The following is a 24,387-nucleotide window of genomic DNA, read 5'->3' on the forward strand; positions in this document are numbered from 1 at the left end:
AAAATTCATATTTAGAAGTCACAGATTCATGAAGAAAAAAAAAACAACTAATTATACTATTACTTCGTCTTCATTGATCAGTAATAGTTATGAATATTTAACTTTTAACGACGTCGTTAATTAACAAATTATTTCATAATATATTTTTATTATATTTATTTGTTTTTTTAGATCTTCGTAAAAAGAAGGTTTCATAAACATATATATTCTCAATATGATGAACTGAGAATACTAATGTTGTCTCAAGCAGGATTGCCAATTAGGTCAGAGGCAAAATACAGACTTGCAATCACTTCTTGATATATACCAAAATAAGATTTTAATTATCGGCTATTTTGATTAAATTGCTGATATATCACTAAAAATACTGGCGTTACATTAAAAATCAGTAAAGTTTTAGATATCACGTCAACAATCGAACAAAAATAACCAAAAATTAAAAGTTAGTGTGTCAAAACCAAATTTTGAAAACTTAATCCAAAACCCAAAGTTGGACAAGTTGTTAGACCAAAAAAATCATTTTCCCTGAAATAAATCATGCACAATATTTCAACAAAATGCTAGCTATTACTACTTACAAATGAGAGAGATTTTCCTCCGGTTTTCATGCATGCAACATCAAGAAACATAATGTACGCATTTTTAAAGAAAATTCTACACATGACATACTCTTAGTTCAAGCTATTTTAATTTTTAGAAGACTTTGTAATTAGTCACTAATTAGGATTATTGTTATCTTAATCAATTTATCAAAAAAAAAATTCCAATGTTCATTATATAATGTAGGCAAAAATTTGTGTGAGCCGGTCTCACGGATCATATTTTGTGAGACGATATCTTATTTATGTTATCTATGAAAAAGTATTACTTCTATGCTAAGAGTATTAGTTTTTATTGTGAATATATATATATATATATATATATATATATATATATATATATAAAAATTAATAATAATAATAATAATAATAATCATTGGTTTTATTTTATACATAGTAAGAAGTTCTCATTTAAGTTACTTATACAAGGTAAGCATTATAATTGTACCAATATAAAAAGGCTGGCCATGACCAGCACTAACACAACAGCCACCACTGCCTTTTAATCAAAGTACTTTTGCACATTTGAAAGTTTGCTTCACATATATATAATTAATCACCATGTTCTTCACCCGTTCTTTCCCAGTTAAGGTAATTGCGGCAATTTTAATGTTTATAAACCAACATTGCCTCTGTCTGAGTCCGGGATCATCAAAATCGTATGTCGCTGATGGTTTCGCCCCTGCTGTAGCAACATGGTATGGGAGCGCGACAGGACCAGGAAGTGGTAATAAATTTTAGCTTTAATTTATACGTAAACAAGAGATTAGCTACACATACTTGCTTGAAAAAAATGCAGTATGTCAATAATATTACAAGATTAATTACAAAAACAATGCAACATTCGATATTATAAGTAAAGGAAATTAAAGGGACTACGTAAATCCTTGGATATGCTTTCATGCAAAATCATGATATAAATATATGTGTGTGTGTGTGTGCGCGCGCGCGCACGCTTGCAGGTGCAGCTTGTGGATTTGCAGATGACGTAGCAAGTGCGCCATACAATGGTTATACAGCTGCAGGAAACAACAATCTATTTAAATCAGGAAAGGGTTGTGGGAGTTGCTACCAGGTGATTATATTCTTTAACATATTTGATAACCTCAATAGGGATCCATAACAAACAAGTTGCGATTTTGATCATTTATGTTATCAAGATCGGTTATTCATGCTATATCTTTCTATATTTTGGCTATTTTAGTCCGCCATTTTTTAAATATATTTTTTAATGGGAATTTGATGTGGCATTGCTTCCAGGTGAGATGCAGCAAACATCCTTCTTGCTCAGGTTCTCCAATAACTTTAACCATCACCAATGAGTGTCCCGGTGACTGCAATATTGTCCCTTATCATTTTGATTTGGGTGGAAAAGCTTTCGGGTTGTTAGCAAAACAAGGGCAAGAAGACGCATTGAGAAAATCTGGAATAATCGACGTCGAATTTCAAAGGTATGACATGACCTAGCCATTATTTTATCATATATAATATATCACACAATTTCCATTATGTGCAACTTTTTTGCATGTGTGCAGGGTGCCATGCAGCTATAAATCAAACATAGTATTCAAAATTGACGAGGGTTCCAACCCTAATTTTCTAGCATTTGCAATGGAGTATATCAATGGTGATGGAGACATCGGTGCTGTAGAGTTGTTCCCTTCGAATTCGAAAGAGATAACCATGGAACAATCATGGGGCGCCACATGGAAAGCAGGAATACCAGCAGGAGTAAAAGGTCCTTATTCGGTGAAGATAACTACTATTGAATCAAGAAAATCAGTGGTTGCCAAAAATGTGATTCCTGCTGATTGGGCTCCTCGGAAATACTATAATTCAAGTGTTAATATCCAAAGCTTCTGATTAGAATCCTACCTAGCTAGGATTTTCTTTTTTATTTTGGTTAATTATAATGAATAATATGTGGGTATTTTCTATGAATATTATTGTAAGATTTATTGCTTGATAATCCGAACAAGTCCGGCTTATCATAATGGTATTTTCTATGAATATTATTGTAAGATTTTTGCAATTAATTATGAAAAATTGGGGAAAAAAGTGGGTTTATCATAATTCTGTTCACCGTTGACTGGGAATAAAAAATGTCTTAAAAAAATTATCAAGAGTTTCATTATTTTATTCCTCGACCTTCTTCCATGGTTTTGTGGCCCACTGCCTTATCTTGTATGGGTTTGGTCGACCCAGCCCGTGCAGGCAGTATGAACACCCGGATCACTCATGTGCCTTATCTTGTATGGGTTTGGTCGATCCAGCCCGTGCAGGCAGTATGAACACCCGGATCACTCCACATGAGTGATCCGGATCCACTTTCATGTAAAAAAAAAAATATTAACTCGAAAAAATACGAACCGTTGGATCGATCCCTGCGGACAGTACTGTCGGCGGGGATAGAGTCGACCGAACATCTTGTATGTATGTGTAAATTTTGTCAGGGTAGGGTTTTGCAATTCGTTTCGAACCAATCATTGACCTACCACGTGGCATTGAAGGAAAAAAGGACATATTCGAGGGTAGGTTTTAATTTAAATTTTTTGAACAAGTATATTTTAAATTTTGGGTCCAAAATGTCTCTCTCCATATATTATAACTTTTTTGGAATTTCTTTTAGAGTTAAAAAGATTATCGATCAAAGCTATCTATTTTATAAAAATGGTGTAATATTAATTGGTGAGATCGAAAAATTGTTATTTTATATAAATATATTGAATAATATATTTTGAATTCTAAAAATCTTAAATATCTATATAAATAATAACAAAAATTATCAAAATTTAAAATCTAAACAATATACATATAATCGATTAGTATTATATTTATATTTTCTAGCCAAAAATAAATAAAAAAAAAGCTCCAATACTATTAAAATAAAATTTTAACAATTTTCTCAGTCAAGTATTTTGTATAGAGCTTTTTCTATTGCTAATTGATTATCAGATTAATATGCTTTGCAAATTAATGTGTTAAACCCGAGAGTTTACTTAGTGCACACTCGATGCGTAACTGTTCCAAGATCATCTGTCACCAACACACACACACACAAAATCTAAAATATTTAGCAATAGATTAAATAAACTCTAGTACTATTAAAATCATATTTTTTATCGAGATCTAAATTTCAAATAATCATGTATCCTTATAACAAAATTTTAAATTTTAGATTTTTAAAATAAGAAAATTATTATTATTTTTTAAAAAAATCGAAAAACCATTTGCATATTGTTTTACCGATTTTCCGGTTCATATTCGATCGGATCAATTCTTGACGAGTTAGTTTTCCAGAGTTTTTCAATCGGAAACGTGACCGATTCGGACCGGTCCGGTTTTGAGCACGCAAAGATGGGACGCGTGGTCCCGCGAGAAAAACCCACACTGTTCTCAGACAAATAATGAAGTGTACCCAAACCACGACAAAAATGATCAACAGCAGAATACAGTCTCCGCACAAGTACGGCTTGGAGATTTGAATGGAGATCGATAGTGGAGCAAATCCACGTTAGAGCTAGATTCGTTCCCTCTCAGTTTTCACAGACTTGCAAAAACTCTTTTCTTTGTTGAGTAGAATAGACTATTTTGCCATTTTACTTGCACGCCAAGTGTTCGGGGCCGTCTTTCACAGGAAGGAGATGCCTAGGCCTGGACCAAGACCGTATGAGTGTGTGAAAAGGACTTGGCATAGCGACAGACACCAACCCTTGAGAGGAATGATTATCCAACAGATTTTCAGGTTCTGGGTTTTATTCTGCTTGGGTTGATTTGCTCGTTTGTTGAGGTCAAATAAATAAATTATTTCCCTGTGTTTTTTAGCAGGCTTGTGCATGAAAATCACTGTGGTGCAACCAAGAAAAATAGAGAATGGCTGGAGAAGCTGCCTATTGTGGTCTTGAAATCAGAGGAGATTATGTACTCAAAAGCCAATTCTGAGGTCCCGTTATTTAGTTTTTCCTTTGATTTAATGCGGGTTGATTTGAATTTTTCTGAAATTGGTTTTCAAATTGTGGTTCTCACCCGTGTTCATATGAGCTCTACTTTGTGTAGGCTGAGTATTCTAATCTTGAAACGCTCTGGGACCGGGCTAATGAAGCCATTGATACGATCATTAGGAAAGAAGAGAGTACAGAGACTGGAGGGCTTTTGCCTCCTTGTGTTGAAGGTGCTCGTCTTTTTTTTGTCTGTATGAACATATTTGGATTTTAGTCATTGTTGATTCTGATAGTGTTCTGTTTATTTTTTTGAATTCTTGATTATTGCTAGTTTAAGTGGTTGTTTGAATTATCTTAAAGTGGCATAGTAATATGTTCTGATAGAAAATGAACTGTGTTGTTCAGCTGCACTTAATTTGGGATGTGTTCCGGTAAGAGCATCTAGAAGCCAAAGGAACAACAACCCGAGATCTTACCTCCGAGCAAGAAATCAAGAATCATTCGACTTGTCTCCGAATGTCTCAAATGAGAATACCACTGAACACCATTCTATACAGATACCTCCTCATACAGCCAATATCTCAATGTTCAAGAAACCGCCTAATGTAGATTCTCCAAGTTTAGTTTCGGAGTTTAACAAGTGTCTAACTTTAGATACTAATGAAGGAATTGCTTCTTTTGAAAAACTTCCTGGTATCAGGAATAGTTGGTGTACTGAATCGGGATCTAACAATGCGGTCAACATCGGTTCTGTATATCCCTTATGCTATGGTAACTTCAAACCAGAATCTTCTCAGTTAGGCTTCCGAGAACCCCTAAAATCTGATGCTATCATCTTTGGCGTTCCTATTTTTTCTTCGGTTGCTAAACCTGCTGAAATCGGAAGCTTGCAAAATCTATTCCCTTATGCTACAGATTCAGGCATTACTGGAGGAAGTTTGCAATCAGATCCAAAGGACAACATGGCAACGGAACCTCAAATAGGTTGTGACTTGTCCTTGAGATTGGGTAGGCTTTCAGGGTCAAACTCGAGCAGGGAAAACTTCCCTGGTTGTGGAACTGATAGTGTTGTTTGTAGAGTTTCTCAGGTCGAAGACCAGCCCAACTTCAAGGAGTTCCATTTCTTTCCTGTAGAATCTGTCTCGGCCTATGATCTATCCATGCAAAGTAGAGGTAATTGGAATTACGAGGTTGAAAATCCGAATGGGGAAGAAGTTTCTAGAAAGCGTAAGCTACCCGTTAGTGGAGATGCAGACCTCCAGTTATGTTTCTGGTCACAGGATTTTATTTCTATCCAGTTTGATGGTCAAATGAAAAGACCAGGCTTGTAGACAATTGCTTCATTTTAAGCGGCATAATTATATTTTTCGGAGATGCGTTATAGTGTTTTTCGAGCCCTTTTCGTGACTCATCCGTCCAAGCTACAAAAACTAGATGTCCTCTTATGAACTCATCCGTCCAAGCTACAAAAACTAGATGTCCTCTTATGAACGAGACGCCTAGTTTTGTCAGTCTTAGGAATACAAACAGCTTTCAGTCGGTCTAAAAATTAATAACCATTGATGAAGCATATTGATGAACACATTAAGCTCACCATGTATGCGTACATGGTTGCATGTGATAAATCAGCTTGATGAGTGAGTACTGCAAACACTTGGAATCTCGAAGTTCTTAGCTCGAATAGGCAAATCTATGGTTATGACTCTTAAGATGGTATTATTCCCCCTTCTTTTTCTCTATCACAAGCTTTTATATTACCCAACACTGCTTGTGTCAAAAGTATTCGCGTTCTTAATCTGATTTGGGAATGATGTTCGTTAACAGAATGATATACTGGAGACACAAAAATGCTATGACGAGATTAGATCGTTAACATATAGCTGCCATAGATCATGCTTGTTGGCGATCACACTGAATCATTATTTTTCATCGTTTGGATCCTTCTGTATGTTTCCCAATTATTCAGAACTGAGAATAGAAGAAGTTTATGCAATGCCGAGTTTGTGGAAACAATGTTGTACAACTTGTATGTGATGCATCATAGTTTTTTAAGCTTCCGGGGCATTGCCTTTCCCTCCATTAAACTGTCCATTGATTGAATCCTTTGATTTCTTCCTATCTCTCAAAGTCCTTGTCAACTGTTAACAAAATATTATCGAGAATGAAATATTACGACTTTGGAGGGATATGTTAAATTTGTGGAATGAAACAGTATACGATGGGGCCTTATGAGGTTAAATATAAGTGGATGTGATGTTTGATAACACATTAGCACCAACATTGGTTAAATTTAAGGACTGGACTGCCAAAAAACTTTCCCTGGGAAGGGGCAGGCAGTGGTTCCTTGTAAGAATTCATGCCTCGGGGTAAGACTTTACTATTTGAATTGGCTGGCATTTGGCCTTATTAAATCCCACTTCATCATCCCTAAACTTTGTCCTATTATACTTTTGGTTTTGCATGCACCAAAATTTATAAATTATTCGTATGTATATATCATGAAATGGAAGTTTTGAAGATTGATTCTCCCTCAAAATGTTCTTGAAATTTGGCTTCAAGATGGTCATAAGTTTGAAACATTTTGGTCGAGATGTTAGACATCAAAGTATTCCTCCTTATAAGGGGGGTTAAGATAAATAGCCGTAGATGAATATGAATTTGACTCGGTTAGTTCCTTTTAAGGGAACGCGGGGATGAGCAGGACGATTGAGCCAGGGAAGCTAGCCCTGTATAGGACTCTGCACACCCAAATTTTTTTGAGGATTTTCTTGGAGAAGCTGATGATATATCAAACTTTAGTAAGGATATTTTAGTGTTGAATGGCCAACCATTGGTCCAGTTACAATTTGTATCAAGGACCCGAACACAATGATCAATGGGTTTTTAAAACAAGCACGCGAGAGGACCGTCACGCCCACTCACAACTTCCCAAAAGGCAAATGCTACTTCACCACAAGGCAAGTTTTAAGCACAAATTGCTACTCGCTAGCTCGGCCACCACCTACAACACAAGACATTTCTTACAACTAATGTCCATGATTCTAACACGCAGTTCCATTAATAAACAAAAGAATGTCGAGTGGGCTAGCTAGGAACATGGATTCAGTGTTCTTCAATGCAAAAATTGCAATAGAGATGCTGCTCCACCACAAGGCATGTTTTTACGTACAATTAGCTATTCGCTAGGTGACTGCCTGTAACACTTGACATTTCATCAACTTAAGTCTACGATTCTATCATGAGGTTCCACTACTAAACGAAAGAATGTCGAGTGCCTAGAAACATGGATCCAGTGCTCTTCAAGTAGCTAAATTTGCCTTAAGAGCCCAGCTCATTCAATAAGCTACCCCATCTATCTTTTGTCACAGCACATCAAACGAGTGATTCACAATTTTTCTCCCCTCACCCGTTTAATAATTTCAATCCTGAATTTGGGTTCAACCAGATATAAATTTTATTTGTAGGATCCTTCTAAGAAAAGTTCGAAATAATACAGGTTCTAAACTTATTCTACAAATTTATTTTCTAAAAACATTTCCCAAACCATAACAGAAATCAGGAGGAGATGAAATTTCGACAAGTTCAAAGTGAAGATGAATTAGCCAGGCAAAGAACACCAGAAACATAAACCAGCTATTTAGTTCAAATATCAAATATGTACTGCTGAGATAATTAAAATGATCAGCAGATTATAATGCGTATACAGACAATGTAGCCATCTCCCTAGAAAAGGAAAAGATATTTAGAAACTAAAATCATGCAGACTCGAATATACGAGAAAATGAAGTCATAATCTCAGCAGCAGAAGTATTATTGTAGAAGCGATAGCAGAGATGGAGGAATAGGATCCAAACAACTTTCCTGCTTGAAACTCCTGAAGGATTGAAACAAACACATGGTGGGAATGTAATCGAAAGGGTCATAGAACAAACGAAACTAGAAAGAAAGTATCAAATCCTGAATTCAAAATTGCATGAGTCGATTAACAAACCTGTTTCAACTCACGTACCAAAATCCCTCGTTATGTTTGCTCGTCAATATGCGAAATTTATGGATTTTACACGAGATTTGTGACCATATAAACTTTTATTGAACAAATAAATATGGGTGGACCTCTATCAATTGAATAATAACATGACGTGATTGAACAATATATCTAACAAGGCAACACCAGAGTAGAAAGCATGTTATTTGCTATACATTAGTGGAATTAGCAATGCTATGACTAACTATGAATACCAAAAATTTCTATGCACATTCCAATAATTGGTTTTGCAAGAATCACACAACACAAAAAATAGACAATATTTTAGGCGGAAAAAAAAAGGAGATACAATACCTTAGAGGACAATCGAGAAGAAACAGCAGATGAAGATTTAAGTCCAGGAAACCCAATATCATAAGAGATACTCCCGTCAGCTTTAAACAGCCCATAGTATTTCTCAGAACCGGCACCAGGTTTTGAATCCTCATTAAATAATGCAAATATGTACGCTTTCAGCATCCTTTTTGGTCTAAATGGAGTTCCTTTCCTCTTGGCAAGCCTCTTACGTAGGTTATAATTGTAAGTCCTTGCATTGCTTTGTGTAGCAGCTGGTTCGTTTTGATCACCATGTGAAGCCCAACCAGTCTCTGTGATTATAACTTCCATTTTTTTGAACCCTGCATCCTCTAAAGCAACATAAGCAGCATCAATCTGTGCATCAAGCATGTTGTCATAGTGAAGATTCGTTTTTTCATCATATATTCCCTCTGTTGCCTGAAATAGAGCATAATTTATGTCGATTGTATCCGGATTATAAGTATAAGCCAAGAAGGGGTAGGCATTTAAACAGAACGGAGAGCCTATCTGAGAGAAAAATTCCAACAGAGGTTTCATAAACTGTACAACACTGTCTTTAAAAGTACACGAAGAGGGAGGATACGAATTCATAAAAACAGCCTGAGAATGAGCAGTAGAAATCTGAACCACATCGTCTATTCCAAGATTCTTAGTAGCATTGTATATATTTTTGACAGCACCTAGTAAAGATCCGGAAAGTTCATTATCATTTCCCAAAACTTCATTCCCAATCGCAATCCCGACAATGTGTGTTTCAGGTAGGAATGCCATAACATTTTCTTTGACCCAAGTCAGAGCATGATCAGCATGAGCACTCATATCTTTCACAAATCCATTTGGAAGTCCTATTACCAACTCAAGCCCAGTACCTTTAAAGGCATTCAGAACACTATGATCGGCATCGTATATTCTGACATTCTTGATCTTTGCAGCTCTAAGTAGCGAAACCACTTGGTCGGGTGAAGGGATGTTGTCTGCTATTCTACCATAGTTTATTCCATAGGTTCCGGTGAATGCAGTTGCGGTCAATTTTTCTGAAAGAATAAAGTGATTATATGAAGTATTGAAAAGCTTGAAATAGGCATTTTAAAACGAAAGTCGCCCAAATTTTGTACAAGTACATGGACTTATGACTAACTAAACCATTTATGCCTACCCCAACATTGGACTCCCGGGAGCTCATGAGACCATACTTAGTTCAATGCAAATCAATCCAATAAGCTCATACCAACAAAAACTCAACACGTGTAATTACAGTCCAAATAAAATATATGTGTGTGTGTGTCTGTGTCTATAGATATATATTGTGCAAGGACAGAACAAATCACTTTTGGGTGTCTAACCATGCGGTTGAACAACATAAACAAGGGCGGTGATTTGATTTTACAATAATAGAGAAATAAAAAATTATAGTAATTTTCGAAGGACTACGAGAACCGTGGGTATTTCATCCCTGAAAGTGCGCGGCCAATCAACATTCTTGAAAATTCTGGGCACCATATACTTTGCGAACTCATTTTGGGGGAAAAAATTATGTACATATACGTGTAATCATGTAGCAGTACTGGTGATGCCAGAATACTCGATTTAAAATTCAAAATTATCAGCAGAAATCACGATTCCAGTCGCGTAAAACATAAAACTAACCATCTTTCTTGAAAACCCAAAAGAAAATTCCAACTTAGAATAAATAGTAATTGACACAAAGATCCCAGAAATCACGCAACCCAGTGAAAAAAAACACGGAGAGATGAAGACAAATAAGTAGTTACCATTCATACTAGAGAAGAATATCAAGAACAAAAACGGCAGAACCCTCATCGCTTCCGCAATTCTCCCAGTTCATTCAAATATAATAATTCTTGTAATTCTATCTCTTACGCAAAAATGCCATCACCGACCCTCAAAATCTCCGGCCACATGTCATATATCAATACACTAAGTACAGATGCTAATCCTGATGGAAAGCTATACGCAGAAACGGTTACGATTATGGCCGGCGGCCGTGGGGGACGGTCCGAAAAGGCGACTGGAAATGGGTTTTGGCGGCCCCTTTTTGAAGTTAATAATTTTCCAGTGACCACCGGGCGAAGAAACTTGTAATAGTAGTTATATTGGTGTACGTGTACCCATGCTTTCCTTAAATAAAACAAAAAACATACTAATGTGTAATAATAATTGAGAAATGCAATTAATTTTTTTTTTTTTTTTTTGTAAAGTGAATTAAAAAGAAAGGTAGAATGAGATGCTAAATTTGGAACGAGATTTGGGATAACCATATGCTCTAGTCGATTTTAAATTTGGAACGAAATTTGGGATTATGATAAGCTCTTGGATCTAAGATTAGATGTCGAGATTTCAAGATCATTTTTTTGAATACATACACATGAGAAGAATCGAAATAGGGACGACAGCTAATCTAAACAGGAGTGAAATTAAATAGCTTACAAGTTCGATCACGTTGGAATTCCAAGATCTAATTATAATAAAATCACAATCGAAAAAAAGTGAATTAGAGAAGTCTCAACTCTCATGTCTACATTATTTGAGTGTATGTTGACGTAGTTAAATGATGATCACACTCATCTTTACTTTATTTGATAAATCAATTGAGTATTTTTTGATATAGTCTCATAAATTTTTATTTTTAAGATGGGTGAATCAGGTACATATTTACAATATTTTTGATATCTCAAGAATGAGCCCACTACCCCTGGCTCATCCCTAGCCCAAATGGAAGAGAGTCACATCAAAGGCCAAGATATTCTCCTATAAATACCAGGTTTGAGTGTTCAGTTCATTCATTTATTATATTGTTTTCAACAACACTCTTAGCTGCTCTCCTCATATATCTTCAGTCACTGACTTGAGCGTACGGTCTTTTTCATGATTTCAGGCTCGGGACAATTCCAAAACCCTACGTCTGTACTAGTGACACTTGCTGGGAGCGGACCTTAAATTTCCCGTGAGTATCAATTTTTAATATAAAATTTAATATTTTTTCATGGATAACCCAAATAAGAGACATGTCTCACAAAAGTTTTGTGTTTTTAGTAACCTATATATAACTTTATGATTGATAAATAAATAAATAATAATTTTTTTGGCGATTAAAATACTTTTGTTTAAAGAGGAGAAACAGAAGTACAATTGATTAGAGAAATTTAATTCATAATGGATGTATAGATAAATTGTGACTTTTAATATTAATAAATTCTAAACCAAAAACAGGTGCAAACAAACGATAATTATGAATTGATGACAAGAAATAGATTATTTAAATAATAAAAGTGATAATAAATTGCTGTAAATTAAATGAAGCGTGGCCCTTTAATTTAATTTAAAAGGATTAATTGTAAAGTGGAAAGGCAGTAAAAAGAGAATAATAATTATTATTTTTATGATAAATGGCTTTACTTTTCCTTACTTTCTAAGTTTCATTGACGGACTGTGCCAAATATTGTTATCAGAATTAAAATTTAATTGATAAAGCCATTTTATATGTATTTAAATACATCAATAAAATTTAAAAGTTTTAAAAAATTTAAGGCACACATATATCCCATTACCCTTATTTTGTATTAGATAAAACAAATTCTATTTATTATATGACAAAAATCTGTATGCGACAGTCTCACGAGTCATCTTTTGTGATACGGATCTCTTATTTGAGTCATCTATGAAAAATTATTGGCAAAAACTTGTGTGAGACGGTCTCACGGGTCATATTTGTCAGACGGATCTCTTATTTGGGTCAACTATTAAAAAGTATTACTTTTTATCCGAAGAGTATTACTGTTTATTGTGAATATGGGTAGGGTTGACCCGTCTCACATATTGAGACGGTCTCACAAGAGACCCACTCAAAATTATTACTTTTTATTGTGAATATCGGTAGAGTTGACCTGTCTCACAGATAAATATTCATGAGACCATCTCACAAGCGACATATTCTTATTATATTTGGGCAAAAACTTGTGTGAAACGGCCTCACGGATCGTATTTTATGAGACATAAATCTTATTTGGGTTATCCACGAAAAAATATTATTTTTTATACTAAGAATATTACTTTTTATTGTGAATATCGATAAAGACTCGTCTCACAGATAAAGATTTATGAGACCGTCTCACAAGAGATATACTCTTATATTTGTTGAACTCCCTTAAAAAAAAGCGATTCAATTTTTTGAAATTTTAGGATAAAAAAAATATTTTTATAAATTAAAAATATTACGCACACGCGCCGCGAATGTTAAAACTTAAATTACTAGTATATATAAATAATTATATAATATTTTAATAATGGTTATTATTAACGAAACCAATAATCATTAATTTCAAGTAAACATATATAATTATTTTCATACTACAACTTTCAACCTTGTAATTAGTGCAAATTATTTGGTTAAAATTGTTTCATCATGACTTGGCAAATGGTCATATTGATAGGGAGGTTACTCAACCACAAATGATTAATAATATGATGATGCCATTTCACCAAATTTTTTTTTTTTTTTCAATTCATGAGATCCAACCAAATCTTATCAAATTATTTTTAAATTTTAATTTAGGCTTTTGAAAATGATTTAATTTTTGGACAAAAATTTGTGTGAGACGGTTTCACGAGTCGTATTTTGTGATACAGATCTCTTATTTGAGTCATCCATGAAAAATATTAATTTTTATGCTAAAAGTATTAATTTTTATTGTGAATATTGATAGGTTGATCCGTCTCATATAAAGATTCGTGAGATCGTCTCACAAGAAACCTACTCTAATTTTTGTAGATGCAGTACATTTTTTCCTTTTTATATTCAAATATAATATAAGAATATACGTTTTTAAAATTATAAGTGTTTTGGGTTATTTTACAATTTTTGTTTTATATGTTTGTTTATTTACGATTTTGATTGTCTATTTTCATAATATATCTTTCGATTTTTTAAAATTTTAATCTTTTTTCATAAAAAATATTGAAGCGATACTATATATATCAGCTAGGGGTGAGCAATCGGATCGGGTTTTTCGGGCTCTACCCGACCCGAAACCCGATCGGGTGCAACTTTAGGGTAAATAGTCGGGTTCGGGTATTATATTTTAGTCGGGTCGGGTTCATATATTGAATTGGTACTCGAATTACCCGATCGGGTACCCGATTGTTTTTAAAAAATACATATGGGCAGTAGGCTTATAATAACAAAATTGGGTGTTGATACATCTATTATTAATGTTTGATTATTCTTGAATTATTGGTATACTTTATCGCATTTTATTTTTTTTCAGTTTATTTGATTATTCTTGATTATTTTCTTGCATTTTATTTTTCTCAGGTTTGTTTCCTGTATAGATGAAAAACATGAATTATTGGTACACTTTATTTTTTGTTTTATGATGTTCATTTTTTTGTTAATAAATTTACATCTTTTTATGTAGGTGATGAAATATTCCAGAAGATATTTTGAAAGTCAAACAAAAAGTTGATTCTGATTTTTTGGTGAAGATCTAAGTTGAATTTTCAAGATTAGACTTGTTAATTTCTTATATATGCATCTAAATAGTTTATGCTCGATTTAAAGATTTGTTAATTATAATACTCATTATATGTTTTGAGATAAATATTTTTGTGTTTAACTTTTGTAGACATTCACGAGACAATATTATTTTGATAAGCTTATTTTCTCGTCATATATTATTTGGTAGACACAAAATGATAAAATGTTATTTTATCAAAAAAAAAAAAAAAACCCGAACCCGACCCCTACCCGAACCTGACTTTATCGGGTACCCGAAAAGCGGGTATTGTCCAGAATCGGGTCGGGTTCGAGTAATGAAAATGCTACCCGAAAAAATCGGGTACCCGACCCGAACTACCCGAAACCCGGAAAACCCGACCCGTGCCCACCCCTAATATCAGCTCCACATAAAAAAAATATAATTGCAAAAAACAAGAGCAAAAAACAAAAGGAATATACTAATTGAAATTTAATTAAATGAAGATCAAAATCGCAAAAGAAAGAAAGCATACCAAAAATATAAATTTTTCTAAATATATGAATATAAATTATACATCTACGTGTAATATATATATTTTGACTCGATACATCCTTTGTTCTTTTTTGAGTTGGCTAGAACGTACTAAAGCTCCTTTAATTGTTAATAATTAATTAGTAAAAATAAAAATAATATGAAATATTATTGGACAAAAGGTTAAACTTTTATGAAATCCCTTCACTCATGCGTGTCAGCTAATTTGTAAATTGGAATTTATATATTGTAAAATAATATATATTCGAATAATGGTTCGTCGGGAATTATCACCGACGTTTTACTTTTTTATTTTTTTCACAATGATTCTTTGGGAAATAATCGCCGACTTCGAGAAAATACGAATTTTGGGTTAATAGAATACGGTTTGTTTAGGGAATTTTTTAAAAATTTATATGTGAAGAATTCAAAAAAATATATATAAAATTCAGTCAAAATATCCAAGAAAAACAAGGTTAACCCATTTCTTGTAATATGATTAATTTGTAAGAAAATTTAGATTTCTTGATATTGAACTCGTGTCTCCTACTTAATCCGACAAAAGTTTATGTCAGTATTCATCGATAAGTGGAAATAGTGTAGAAAAATGATCTTCGATAAATATTACATATTAAATACGGAATTGTAATCGTGAATCTGCCGGAAATTCGTAAACGGCCTGTAGGAACTTGATCTAAGAAATGTGGAAGTCGATGCCGACATATTTCATACGATAATGAAATACTAGGTTGACACGGGCACTATCACAATAGATAACTGGAGTGTGTGAAATAATAATCATAGTCAACTACCACCATCAATACGTTGTCTAATATCATTCATAATTTTGTCGACATTTTTCCCAATTGGAGATTTGATTGATAATCAAACACATTTTCACAGATCTTTTCAATCTTGTCATTTTCTATTATTTACGTTTCATCTAGACCACTTGAAGATCTACACCACTCAAACTTATATATATTTACTGGCTTGATCAGAAAATCAGATACATTGTCCTTTGTATGAATCTGTTAGGATCGAGAAAGAGTTTAGATGGATAATGAATAAACGGTTTAAAAATAGTTGTTTTTAAAATTCATTTTCAATTGTTTTTAGACGGTTGAATTTTTTCTCGAACGGTTAGAAATATGAACTACGTGAAAGTGCAAGGAACGGTTCAAAGTTTCTAACGATAGTCGCAACCGGTTGGTTGACTTGTTAACAAGAAACAGTTTAAAATGTAAGTGCTTGCAGAAAGTAAGGACAACCCACTCTAATCATGACTTATCATATTATCTGTTTGAAACTCTTAACAATCACTTTACATTTCTGGATATTTAAGAACCATCGGTTCACCAGACAACACAATAAATCAAATAACTAAATGTTACTGATGTAAAAAAACAATATGTTTTTTTAGTAGCACGAAATTGATCATTGAATGATCAGATTTCTTTCTGCTGAATGCGTGCTTGATGAGCGATTAAGTATATAAACTTTAAGTGCACTCAAAATCTTCAAGTATGCAATCTTAGTAATATGGCAATTGTGCGGTTGAAGAGCTTGTATTAACTTAATTGATCTATGTACTTATGTAATCTTCAACTCTTCTTATATAGACTATCATTCCAACGGTCGAAAAAGATATGTAACGTAAATTTGTAGCTTTTTAATGATGTGCCACTATCAGCTGCAGCAACATTAAATGTTCTTCGATAAACTTTTAATGTTCTCTTTGCTTGTGCAGCTTTGAATCTTGTTCTTTCGAAATGTTGGTGTTGAGCATTCTTTTGTAATAACTGTTAGCTCTATCAGAACTCGTAAGATATTTAAGCAATCTTTTCGTTTTGGGTATATAAATGAAAATCTTTATCGAGATTGGTGTATGACATAGTTGACTTGCAGTGGTGTAAAACCATAAAATGATGACGTTTATTTAATTTTCACCTCATTTCCTTATTTAAATAGTAACAAGGTAAATAAAATTTAAAAGTTAAAATTTAAAAGTAACTCTAATTTAGCGGGTTGGGGTGGGCCGCGATCCAAGTGGACTCAACCATTTGGTTGGCCTCTAAACGAATTGGATATTTAATCAAACCAACCCGTTTGGACCGACCCAATTTGATGACTCAAATGCCATATGTCCAAACCAGCTTCATCTTTTGGCAACCAAGAACCAACTACAGAAGACGCAAAAAAAAAAAAACCAAGATCAAACAAGAAAAAAAAGACAGCGAAGAGGGAAAAAAAAACAACAATGGCATCAACAATTCTCATCTCAAATGCAAACAACTTCCTCTTCCATCGACATCTTCTTCACCAAACTCTCCTTATCAAGTTACCAGCAGACGATAGGCATTCTCTGCTGATGTAAATTCACCTCCATGGAGCAGCATGGGCGTTTCAATAATCGTCGTTGCTGCTATCACATTGCTGTTAGGCTACAAAAGGGCCGTTCCGAGGCCAATGCGGCGATTCTGGAGGCGGAAGAAGATCAAGAACTTCTGGAGAAGGTGAAGAAAGACAGGAAGAAGTGGCTTGATAGGCAGGGTGTGATCCAATCGTTGGATAACGAGACATGTTTCTTTTCTTGGTTCTTGGTCTTTTTTGTAAGTACTTTTTTCTGGAATTTTGGTTTTCATGTTATGTATTTTTCAGATTTGAGGTTTAGAATTGTAATCCCGATGACTTGATTAGAAGTCAATTTGGCAGTAAGATTTAAGTTCAAGTGACCAAAGACAGCACATTTCTCTTTGCTCTAAATGTGAGAATGAAAACTTGCAGCCTTGCTCCGAAATCTTGTGTATAAACTCAGCAAAGTAGGTCAAGCCATAATAAAAGAGGATCTTACTGTAGCAACTTCGGTTCTTGGTGCCGGCAGGCATAGACACGAAATGGGTCCAGAAAGTCAACTTTGCGCTTTTGTTTTTGCTGAAAACTCTTGTTTGGTCGCTTTATCATTCACAGGCAGTTTCTGAAATCTCTTTTGGCATTATTTTGGCAGTTGAGCTCCATGGTGAAGAGAAGGTAGAGGTGGATAATTTCAACATCAATCCGGCATACTTAATCTCCGGTGAGCTTCTAATAACACATTCTTGGTCAATATACAAAAAATAAACAAATCATAAAGATTAATCTAAGAGTTGAAACTTGATAAATGTAAGGTTCAACTACATCTCTAATTGCTTGAGAGAAGCAAGTGGAAGGGACTTGAAAAGGCCACTCTTTTAAATTTAAACTTGGGGTGAGTATTTGTGTCTATTGATGAAGATCTTTCATCGAGATGTCTGCAACTTGCATTTTAGTAGGAATGTAGTCGAGATAAACAATTCCCTTTTTAATCTCTCTTATTAAGTGTCGATGCACTTCAATATACTTGGTCCGATCATGATCAACTGGATTTTTTAGCATCCTTATTGAAGCTTAACTATGATATAAATCACTTCCACCAGTTGGCTATCTTCAAGAATCGATCCGCTGAGAAGTCAAAAAGTTCAAAAGTGCCTTCAGCTCTAAAGAATAGATTCAGACTAGCTTAAACTCTATGTTGCACAAAAATGATATACTGTAAATAGGTATTATACTGCAAACCATTTGATGCATGCCAAGTTAGCAAATTATTAGTGTCAAAATATGCTCTCAACATCAAGAACCAGACGAAAGTTTCGTGATTTTCTTTGGCTTATGGCATACCTTAACTTCCCTTCATGCCACCCACTCAGAATTTTAGACTGTGGAACTTTTCATGAGTTCCACAGACGTAAGACATATTCAGGCGAAGTTATCTCTTTTGCCCTTCTCATAGATTTTGAATGGTATTCTGGCAGGTTCATCTGTTCCCGAGCAAATTCAAGTCCAACTTTTTATATAAAGAATACATGCATCAAGCTTCCTCATGGTCCAACGACAACCAAGAACAGTACGTGGGATTATCAACTCATAAAGATTTGTTTGTCTTTAAGTTCACTTCTGGATACTGGAAGACGCCACGGTCTCCATTGTAATGAATCTAGCGAATGTGCATCTTTTATGGGTTGAAAACGCATATAAAATATAGATTTGATAAATTTTATCTTATGCTAATGTGTATCAATCACGTGATCTAGACTCTCAAATCAATTGTTTGCGATTTTATCAAAAACTATAGATAGTGGTAACGATGCAAATCCAAACTTTTATATTGTAACAGTTCAATCACCATGTTGTGGTTGGTCTATTAACCCGACATAGTTCCGTTAATCGAAGATAATGCTAGTAATGGGAAAATCAATGAAGAAAACCACCACCTTATTCTTGTCACAAAAATAATGTATAGTAAATATGTTTCATTCTGAATTGTTTTGTTTTCTTCGGGACCATAACTAAGAACTTTTTGATCCATAATGAAAATTTTAATTGAAGTGGATTTCTACATAGGCAAAAACTTGTGTGAAACGATCTCACAAGTCGTATTTTATGAGACATATATCTTATTTGGGTCATCCTTGAAAAAGTATTACATTTTATGCTAAGAGTGTGTTTGGTTGAGTGTATTAAATAAGGATAGATTAATAGTCAAATATTTATCGTTAAAATTTTAAGTTGTTTTAATAATCATTTTGACCCGGTTTAAGATCCAATTTTATGGATAACTATTTAATTAATAAAATTGGATATTAAACCGGGTTAAAATGATTATTAAAACATCTTAAAATTTTAACGATAAATATTTGACTATTAATCTATCCTTATTTAATCCACTCAACCAAACACACCCTAAGAGTATTACTTTTTATTGTGAATATCGGTAGGGTTGACCCGTCTCACTGATAAAGATTCGTGAGACCGTCTTAAAAGAGATCAACTCTAAAAAAATTGAACATAACAAATCATCAATTTAAAACCATTTAATTGCGAAATCTTATCTTTGAAGCTGAAAGTAAATACCGGCATGAAATTAATTATTTTATTTACATACCTTAAAAAAGCTACTTGAAATATAACATAAACATGCCGACGTAATATTGTTTTCAATATTAATTTGTCAATTCTTTGTTACAGCTTGCATACTACACATAAACAAATAACATAAAACTTTTCCTACAGAGAAAAGACGTGTGTTCGATCCTACGTTAAAAAAAAAAAAACACATCCACCCCATTGTAATAATAAATAAATAATAATGAAATTGCAAAAAAGGGCCACAAATTAAAATCTGTATTTGAAACAATGAATATATTCATGAATAAGACATACATAATTCATTTGTATCCACACAAATTAATTCTATTATTTTATGTTACCTTTGCTAGTCATCATGTTAGACATGAGGCTCCACAATGCATTATGTTCTTTGTTGTTTTGTATTCTTTTGTGCTAAAGGCAGTTATCTAATGGGAAAGGCATTTATGCCATCACTTAAACTTAGATACATTAGTTCTTTGCTACCTCAAAGTCAGATATATTGCTGCTAAATTGTATTCTTTGCCACCTAAAAGCAAGAATTTCTTGGATATTAGATTATATTCCTCAGTCCTGAATAGAACAATATATATAGTATCAGCTAAAGTCCGTAAATGAGTCGAGCTCGAGTCAATATCTAGAAAGTAAGTGTGATACCTCTTGTCCCACATGGTAAAAATTAAGATTTAAAATGAGTTTATAATAGACTTCTATAGTAACTTTGGTTAATCAATTTCGTAAAGTCTGGACGGATACGAAGTAGTTATTATAGGAGTTCATTGTGTAGTCACGCATGCGCGGACCCGAGAGTCCATTGTATAGATACGAAGTAGTTGTTATAGAAGTCTATTGTGTAGTCACGTATGCACGAACCCGGGCTCGTGGCGTGACAGTAAGTGGATTTAAGCTCAACATGATATGTATGTATATACATATATATTATGTGAATGTGAGATTTGACAAACAATATCAAATATGGACTAATCTTGTAGAGATGTTCAAGATCACAAGTCCACCTCTAATAAATATGCTGAATCTTGATAAGACAACATCAACCATCATAACCAACTGTTAGAACAACAACTTAGGACATAAAAATAGCAAGAGTCACTTTTCAATATATAGTGACGAATCGAGACATTCGACGTTTTTTTTTTCTATGTATCATTTCTATCCCATAAATCTTCCTTTTGCGAGTTTTGAATTAGGCTTTTGCTCGTAAGGGGAATATATATATAATTGCGAGTAGTTTGGGAAATTTGTATCGATCGAGAGAAATTTTATTAAAAAAATTCATTAATCGATATTGAGTCACAAGATACATTGGTATCGAGTCATTTTCCACATGCGCGCCTTTTCATTATGGTCCTATGAGTTACATTATGCTGTGCGTCCCAAGTCACATGCGGGGGAATATCAAAAGAGAAAGTGACATGGTTGCATGTACGTACGTAGTTGATATTATATATTTGTGGAAGAAAAGAGTGAAAAACATACGGCGGAAGCTACGCTATCTAATATCATTGGATCATGTGACCACGGACGTACTGGTTTAAGGGGACTCGTGCCGTGACTCGAGGAATTGAGAGTGCAAAAAATGTAGATCATCGTGTCTAGTGTGGACAAATTCGAAACATGTCTGCATATTGATAGTCATGAAGTTTTGACTTCTCGAGGGCCCGAGCTAGAATCAAATACTTAATGTTGTGTTTTGATGGAAAAATTTGAAATTCATGGATTTATATGTATTTTCATTGTTTAGATAACTTATACAAGGGAAAGTCAAATCTATCTCCCTATTTGTTCACAAAACATTATTATTAATCACAATATATTTCAAATCTTTAGAATATCGGAGTTATTTGAGATTCTTTGTGATTAATGTAGTTATTATAGTGTAAACAAGTAAGGTGATGAATTTGAGTTTCTTCTATTTTATTTATTTAACAACGAAAGTAAATTTGAAATCATAAATTTCAAATTATTCAATCTAATTACAACATAAAATTCAAGTTTGTGTTGATTTTACTAGGAGGGTAAAACTAAAGGTGAGAAAATATTGAATTTTTTGTAAACCCAAATTACCGTACGGGAAAACACCGAATTTATCGAATTTTCGGTATACCGAAAATTTTTGTAAAACGATATGAAATTTGAAAATTTCGGTATTACGGAATACCAAAATACTGAAACAATAAACACAAATTTCAAAATATATAATATTTTTAAACAATAAATTTATAAAATTTTAAAAATGCGAAGTTTTTTTCGGTATATACATATTATGGTATATTATACAATTTCGGTATATTCGGTTCGCTAGTTATATCTACCGAAATTTTCGGTACGATATACGATTTTCGGTACAGTACGGTATTATTACTAAATTAAACCTTGAAAAAGCCAGAGCTTCCATATAAAGAAAGCTACGTAAAAATCTAGCTTTATTGGATATTATACGTTAAGCAAAGCATATAAATTTCTTAACTTGGAAACTAGTAGCTAGTGTATACTCTTTTAAAAGAAAAACAAAAACAAAAATAAAAATAAAAAGCTAGTAGTAATATAAGAGGCTATACAAGAAATATTAATTGAATAATTAAAATATTCGGGAATTAAAAGATAATATTAACTTCAAAATGTATTATATATGATATATACCCTAATTTGCATGCAACATCTAGTGCTAGTATGCATACGGTAATTTAGCTGCAAATGGTTAAATATTAATATATCCAACTGAAGCAATGAGAAACTAAATAATATAGGATATCAACAAAAGTTCGAATATTTCTTGAAATTTATGGGTGAATTATTTATATTCTATATACAGAGTAACATACCTAGATTTTAGAAGGATTTGGATCTTGTATAGTTTTATTTGATGCTGTAGAAAATGATCCTAAAAATTTTCATAAACATATATATTTTTTATGAAAGAGCACGGTTTAATTCCGAACTGACCCAAGCGATGAAAAATATTACTTTTTTATTTCAAAAATATTATTTTGCACTACTGGTATGAGCTTGGTCGACCCGTCACATTGATATAGATCCGTGAGACTGTCTCACAGAAGACTTACTAATTTTTTTGTCTTGTAACTTGCATATTTTTTTTATTTTTTTCATGTTATCGGTCAATTCACAGTCTTAATATCCACAAACTTGAACTTTTTTACAACTTTGGTCATTTTTCACAAATGTCAATATGGCACCAGACATAACTAATGTATCTGATATCATGTCAAAACTCCAATGAAAAATGACTACAATTTAAAAATAATGCAAGTTAGTACATTAAAATCTTGAATTTACTGATAACAAAACTGAAAATGAAAATTTAGAAAATTACGCAATTAAAAATGTTGTTTCCTCGTTTCTAAATGTATAAATCTTCCTCCTTACACAAAGTCCATCGCGCGTGTACGTAGTTTTAGAAAGAAACATAATAAAAATGATACTCTCGAGGCGATAAAATTTATTACGATATTAATTGGGAGCAACTGAAATTTGAAAACGATCATTTTAATTTTGATCGACGGCACAATTCATCTCCAAAAGTACAATGAGATCCCTTGTTAATCTAAAAAATCAATATATTAATCATATAAGTTTTTCTTAGTTTTATCTTGGATTGATGATTTGAAATATATGATGGTTTCAAATTTATTATTTCAAATTCCTTTACTTGTCTGGATAGACAAAATTCAAGTGAATTTAATTTCTCCATATCAATTTAAGTAATTTCCGTAATAATCGCAGTTCTAATTCATATATCTCCTCTTTCAAATCAAATCCATCAATCCAGTCACAACCTCAATACTTATATCGCAACGACCATAATTTTCAAAATTCAAATTTGAATGTACGTCCAGCTCTCCATTACTCTGAGCTGATGATATCTGACCTTAGATCTATCTATTAAAAGATCACCTTAACTCTTACAACTAATCAAACAAATCGTCTATTTTGGGTATTGGTCTCTCGACTCATAAATTTGGCAAGATATACGTTGGCGGATGTCCTGATCGGTAGACAATGTCTTTTGAATTGCAAGACATTTACAGTTTTATCCACTTCAAGAGTTGTTCGAGTATATGTTGCATATGCTCTTTTATACAGCAGAGATTGTTGATGTTCCAATTTTCATACATAGCTTTCGCCTTGTTTGAGTTAATTTGCGCGTATTTCAAGGTAAGCGTCGCGTCGTCTTGGCGGCCGTTCGACCGAATTAAGAAGATGCCACTTTGGTAGATTCATTAACTCGATATATGTTGTAGTAAGTTATGGCGTTATCTTCACTATGGATCCATCTATCGGTTCATATTGGACCATTTTCATATGAACCGTTGGATGTGCAATAAGGACAATAAATATAAATGGAGGAATTCCAATCCTCGATCCCAAGTACTTTTCTTTACTAGCAAAACTTCTACTTGTTCAAAGAAGAAAAAAAAGAAACAAATGAAGAAATAAAGCTTACCCGACACTTGAATCTCTCATGAACCATAGAAATTTATATAATTAGTTAATTA

The 24,387-nt window shown here is 33.3% G+C and overlaps 3 protein-coding genes and 1 pseudogene across 4 annotated transcripts; 3 read left to right on the forward strand and 1 right to left on the reverse strand.

The window, feature by feature from the left end:
• The first annotated feature begins 1,160 nt into the window (after nucleotides 1–1,160).
• Nucleotides 1,161–2,462, forward strand: LOC140803723 (expansin-B6-like). The gene is made up of 4 exons (XM_073159614.1): nucleotides 1,161–1,326; nucleotides 1,562–1,674; nucleotides 1,860–2,050; nucleotides 2,135–2,462. Exons 1-4 carry the CDS (start codon nucleotides 1,161–1,163, stop codon nucleotides 2,460–2,462), a joined length of 798 nt encoding a protein of 265 aa, XP_073015715.1.
• A 1,549-nt stretch (nucleotides 2,463–4,011) lies between these two features.
• LOC140842723 (uncharacterized) lies at nucleotides 4,012–5,995 on the forward strand. Of its 2 annotated transcripts, none has more exons than XM_073210829.1 (4): nucleotides 4,012–4,344; nucleotides 4,425–4,542; nucleotides 4,656–4,770; nucleotides 4,946–5,995. In XM_073210829.1, exons 1-4 carry the CDS (start codon nucleotides 4,244–4,246, stop codon nucleotides 5,869–5,871), a joined length of 1,260 nt encoding a protein of 419 aa, XP_073066930.1. In that variant the 5' UTR covers nucleotides 4,012–4,243; the 3' UTR covers nucleotides 5,872–5,995. The 2 variants fall into 2 exon arrangements, with proteins under 2 accessions (XP_073066930.1, XP_073066931.1); XM_073210830.1 differs by having other exon boundaries at nucleotides 4,428–4,542.
• Nucleotides 5,996–8,160: 2,165 nt separating this feature from the next.
• LOC140842724 (glucan endo-1,3-beta-glucosidase 11-like) lies at nucleotides 8,161–11,008 on the reverse strand. Its single transcript, XM_073210831.1, has 3 exons — nucleotides 10,655–11,008; nucleotides 8,880–9,916; nucleotides 8,161–8,414 (listed from the first exon to the last, which is right to left on the reverse strand). The coding sequence occupies exons 1-3, from the start codon at nucleotides 10,701–10,703 to the stop codon at nucleotides 8,328–8,330; spliced, it is 1,173 nt and encodes a 390-aa protein (XP_073066932.1). The 5' UTR covers nucleotides 10,704–11,008; the 3' UTR covers nucleotides 8,161–8,327.
• Nucleotides 11,009–17,110: 6,102 nt separating this feature from the next.
• On the forward strand, nucleotides 17,111–18,635 carry LOC140803605 (uncharacterized; annotated as a pseudogene).
• The last annotated feature ends 5,752 nt before the right edge of the window (nucleotides 18,636–24,387 follow it).

The sequence above is a fragment of the Primulina eburnea genome, chromosome 10 (assembly GCF_022965805.1).
Source record: "Primulina eburnea isolate SZY01 chromosome 10, ASM2296580v1, whole genome shotgun sequence".
NCBI classification, from domain to species: Eukaryota; Viridiplantae; Streptophyta; class Magnoliopsida; order Lamiales; family Gesneriaceae; genus Primulina; species Primulina eburnea.